Source organism: Bison bison, unplaced genomic scaffold (genome assembly GCF_000754665.1).
Source record: "Bison bison bison isolate TAMUID 2011002044 unplaced genomic scaffold, Bison_UMD1.0 scf7180017864499, whole genome shotgun sequence".
Lineage (NCBI taxonomy): Eukaryota > Metazoa > Chordata > Mammalia > Artiodactyla > Bovidae > Bison > Bison bison.
In genome coordinates, this window is record NW_011495058.1 from 4,789,953 (window position 1) to 4,795,078 (window position 5,126).

A 5,126-nucleotide genomic window follows, 5' to 3' on the forward strand; every position below is an offset into this window, starting at 1 on the left:
GGCGGCCGTCTGCCGACTGCTCGCCAGTATCGCTTACAGGGATGGATGACATCCCAGGGCGGCAGCCACCCCCTCCTCCGGGGAGACACCGGGCTCTCAGAGGCGAAGCTGCTTCGGGGCTGGGGGCCGGGCATGGCGGGGGAGAGGCTGGGTGAGTGCCGGGCTGTGGGGGTGCCGACCCCCACCGCCCACCCCTGCCAGCCATGCCTGGGGGCCAGGGGGGGGTAGGTGGGTGGGAGGGAGGCCCTGGGAGCAGAGGGGAAGGCCGGGGGTTCGGGGGCTGTGGCCTGAACTCAGGCTCTGCTAGAGGAAGTGGAGATGCGTCTCAGAGGTGAGAGAGCAGAGTCTTGCTGGTGGGCACACAGCGGAGCCTCTGCCCGTCCCCAGTTGTGCGGGGTCTTATTCGAGTTTAGAGGCCTCCGTGTCCCCAAATCCGGGACCCTCGTGGCCCCTGGTTTCCCAGATAACAAAGCTGATGGTAGCAGATGTGGAGGGTTGTGTCCAAGGGGTCCTTGCAATATTACCCCGGCCCAAGGCCATGACCCACCTTTGGGGCATGCCCGGCCCAGGCAGGGAGCTCAGAGGACAGGCTGATGGAGTGGGGGAGGGGAGGCACAGCACAGGCTTGCCCCTTTGGGGGTCTGTCCTGAGCCTGACTCTGGAGGTGGGGCTGTAGAAGGGGCTGTGACCAGGATTGAGTGGAGGGGACCTCGGGGCCTGGACTCCTGGCACGTGTGGCTGGGCCTACAGGGTGCAGGGGAGGGACAGAGTGCTGGGGAGGGGGGGCACCAAGGGGAGGGGTGCCCCTATCAGTGTCCCTCAGGAAGAGGGGCCCTCTTACCTCCTGCCCTCCCACCTGGGGTTCCCAGCAGCCAGCTTCCTTGTGTGTGGGGGTCCTGGGTGAAGGGATCAGGTCAGGCCAGCCTGGAGAAGGGACTTCTGAGTGGTCACTTTGGGGTGAGTTCTGGCACTCAGTGGGCCAAGTGGGTGAATGCCAGAGTGGAGTGGCCCCCCCTCCCGGTTCTGGGGCCCGGGGCTTCCCCCACTGGCACAGAGGCCTGGCTGCAGAGGGCCATCCTTGGGGTGGGTCACGGGCAGCCTCTTTTCCAGGGAGCCAACCCGCCAGCTGTCAATGGTAAATGGGTTGGTGCCCATTGGCCCGCCCTGGGTTCTCCATAATCGGGGATTATGCACAATCCAGGCTGATCCTGTGCAGCTGCCTCCCTGGTGTGGCTAGGGACATCCTGGCGCCCCTGCAGCTGCTTAGGGTCCACCTGGGGTCACTAGGGTCCTCCTAGACCCTTTGCTAATGTCTGGGCTTCCCTGGCCTGTTAGCTCTCCCCAAGAGAGCCAGAGTGGATGCAGGGCTACGGTTCAACTCTGGGACTTCTCCCAAGCCAGACTCTTGCCCATGCACCGCAGCTCTGTTTCTGGAGTTGCCTGTTGGAGGCAGCTTGTCCCTGATAGCCAGCCCTCCCTGCACCCCCACCAGGAGTCCCTTTGCATAGTATGCCACCTGGGGAGGCAGGATTGCTCTGTACGGCAAGGAAGGAGAGGGCAGAGTCCCTCCACAGGTCAGGAGCGTCTGGCTTATTCCTGGGCTGTGGCTGGGCTTGTGCAACCTCAGCTTTCCCATCTGCAGAATGGGCATGGGGGCTGTTTCCCGAACTTCAGACTTTGCAATGTGTTCTGTGACCTTAGAGCTCTATTTACTTAATACTTTGTTTTTACACCGAATCCATTTTTAATTACGATTTGTTTAAAAATACTCACTATTACCTCATCAAGTGGAAAACTCAGCCCACTTACCACGGTGCAGTAGGGCCATCGTAAAATCAGAGTGCTTGGGGAAATGAAACAGAAAAAAAGGTCTCTCAATTCCAGCTGCAAGGTTATTGGCTGAGGGCTCATGTTGGGAGGCGAGACAGCTCACGCTGTCTGTCAAGAGGGGGATTGACAAGTGTCTGGGATGTTGGGATGTGTAGATGTCCCCTTAGCGAGATTAGCAGGATGGCCCGGAGCTGACAGAGTGGCTCACAGTGGGAGGTGGGCACTCCTGAGCAGGGGCTGGACGTGGTGCTTCAGGAGGGTGGCAGGGTGACCGGCCGCCCAGGGCAGGGACGGGAGGGGCAGGCGCCGGGTGCTGCTGTCAGACAAGCCCAGGGGCCCTGGCCCATGGGGTGTCATCTGGTGGGGGAGCTGGGCTGCAGTGGGAGGTCACAGACTGAGGCTTGAGGCCACTTCCAGGAAGATGACAGGTGAACTGGGAGTGGGGGTTGATGAGGTCCAGAGGAGAGAGGGCCTTCAGAATTGGGAAACGCCCAGGCAGAGGGCCGAGAGGTGGGCAGGCTGTGGAGGAAGCCCTGAGAGGGGAGAAGCTGTGTTATGGGGTGGGCGTAGGAGGAAGTGGGTGTGCTGAAGGAGGTGTGAAGTATCCAGCAGGTGAGGACAGGGACCACCCGCATGTGTCTGTGTTGGGACAGAGCTCTGCGGGTGGATGGGGGCATCAGGGCAGCTGGGCCCCCTTCCTGGAAGCCAGCTTCCAGCGGGGGCCTGGGTTCTGCAGAGACAGCCTGAAGCCCAAACACTGTTACAGTCCAGACATGGAGTTCTGTAAGAAAAAAAAAAAACAAGCAGAAGCACAGCCAGTGCAGAGAGAGGGTCTCGTTTAGACGAGGAAGCGCACGTGTGCTGGCAGGTTGGCGTGCACATGCACTACAGACACACGCACAAGTACACACCCATGTGCACGAAGGGCGCATGTGCACACCTGCGCGTGCACGCACTGGAGCCCTTGGGTGTCACAGAGGTCCCCCAGCAGCCACTGTCCAGAGCCGGTGTGCCGCACGACCCAGGGGCACGCCCCCGCTCACACGCAGCATCTCCTGCTCTGGGAATGTAGGCCGTGAATCAACTCACACGTGTGCTGAGCCCAGCTGCACTGGCAGCTGGACACTGGACAGCAGCAGACGCCTGTCTTTAGGCTTGCTTGGGTGGGAATGTGCATCCACAGGAGTGGCCCTGCAGAGCGCCTGTGGTCCTACGTACTGCGGGGAGCAGAGGGACACAACGCCCCCGTGAGGGAGCACAGATGCGTGGCTGGCACGGCCGTGACTGGAGAGGGGTGTGAAGAGAACTGGGGTGCGGCCTTCAGTGCTCTTCTTGGGTCTGGGTTTTACTGCTGGCGTTTACTGCGTTATGGAATCACCATGTGTGGGTGTGTCCATGGCTGTGTGCACACGCACATGTGTGTGTTTCCTGTGTGCCTTTGGGTGTCGACGTATCTGCACAGGCATGGTTTAGCACCTAACTCAGGATGGTACTTCTTTGGTGAGAGTGAGTGAAGGACAAGACTCAAGGGAACACAGGCACCTGTGTCTTTATGTGGAAGCTTTTCTCTCTTTGGAAAAAATCTAAAGCAAATATAAAAATTGTTCAGATGTGAACCAGCAGGGTGTGGGCTATGTTATTCTTTGTGCTTCTTCCACGTGTTTAAAATATGTAGCCTGAAAATAAATGGTAGTTAAAGAGATAAAGGGGGGCCCCCAGGCAAGCACCCCAGAGATTGGGTTGGTCTGGGACCAGAGGTCAAGTGGGTAGGAACCTGGAGAGGGCTGCCAACCCAGGGCCTCAGGTGGAGGGTGCAGGATGGAAAAGTGATGCCAGAGGACTGGCCTGGGGCCCAGGACCACAAACAGGTGGAGGCAGGAAGAGGCAGGAGGCCAGCCGGCAGTCTGTGGGCTTCCATGGAGAGAAGGTGGTGAGGCCCACGCTTAGCTTTCCACTGGGCTCTGCTTCCTGGCCTTTGCACAGAGGCCTGGCCCTGCAGCCTCCAATCCACTCCCTGCTTTGTGAGCCGGCCCCTAGTAGACACCTGCCCCCAACCCCCCGAAGAACTGTTGGGTGCATGGAGGACTAGAGAGCAATGCCTGGGGGGCAGAAGCCAGGAAGGGTGGTCACAGTGTCACAGGGTCATCCCCTGCTGAGGGCCCAGGGCACGTAGCTGGGGGGACTGGAGATGCAGGGTGGTCGTGGCAGGCTTTGCTTCCCTGACCTGCATTTTCCAGACGGGTAGTTCACTTTCACTTTTCACTGTCATGCATTGGAGGAGGAAATGGCAACCCACTCCAGTGTTCTTGCCTGGAGAATCCCAGGGACGGGAGAGCCTGGTGGGCTGCCGTCTCTGGGCTCACACAGAGTCGGACACGACTGAAGCGACTTAGCAGCAGCAGCAGCAGCAGTGCTACGGATGCAGTGTGTGTGTCATTCAGGGATATTGTATTTAAGACAAACAAGATGGAAGCTCGTTGGACTTGGAAACCGGGAAGCCGTGGGTGGCCTTGAAGGGAGCAGTCTGAGCTGGGCAGCCTTGGGATGGGGATGGGGGCGGGGTACTTTGCCCGGACCCTCCCGGGCGGGCACAGGTGGTGTGTGGGTCACTGGGCAGCTGTCTCCCTGCAGCGCGGAAGCAGGAGATCATCAAGATCACGGAGCAGCTCATCGAGGCTGTCAACAATGGCGACTTCGAGGCCTACGCGTGAGTCGGGGCGCCTGGCCTGTTCTGGGGTGTGGGGGGGGTGGACCTGGAGGGCTTCCCCACAGGGAGGGGGCTGGATGGAAGCACCCGGTTCTGAGGGGCCCCTCCTCACCTGGGTCTGCCCCCCAGGAAAATCTGCGACCCAGGCCTGACCTCGTTTGAGCCTGAAGCCCTGGGCAACCTGGTTGAAGGGATGGACTTCCACAGATTCTACTTCGAGAACTGTGAGTGCAGGGCGGGGGGAGGGTAAAAGGGTGGGTGCCCCTGGAGAGCCCACGGACCCCCAGTCAGGGGCCCAGGGGAGCCCTGTCCCCTCTGTGCTCAGGGTCATCCGGCCACTGCTCCACCCTCTGTGGCAGAAATCCCTGAGCCACAGGGATGAGGGGTGAGGACACACGGGGAGAGGGATGGGGAGCCAGATGGTGCTCTTGGAGGAGGCTGGGCTGGTAGAGGGGCTGGGTGTGCTCTTGGGGGAGGAGGCTGGGCTGGTAGAGGGGCTGGGTGGGGGCAGGCACGACGCCAAGCCCCTGCCCGCCCGCAGTGCTCGCCAAGAACAGCAAGCCGATCCACACAACCCTCCTCAACCCGC

General features: G+C 60.6%; 1 protein-coding gene across 1 annotated transcript in view; it reads left to right on the plus strand.

The window, feature by feature from the left end:
* Positions 1 to 5,126, plus strand: part of CAMK2B (calcium/calmodulin-dependent protein kinase II beta) — a 63,447-nt gene that overhangs the window by 55,036 nt on the left and 3,285 nt on the right. The window contains exons 21-23 of the mRNA XM_010829115.1: positions 4,462 to 4,537; positions 4,667 to 4,761; positions 5,079 to 5,124. Of these exons, the coding sequence (XP_010827417.1) occupies positions 4,462 to 4,537; positions 4,667 to 4,761; positions 5,079 to 5,124 (217 nt within the window). The remainder of the gene's footprint in view (positions 1 to 4,461; positions 4,538 to 4,666; positions 4,762 to 5,078; positions 5,125 to 5,126) is intronic.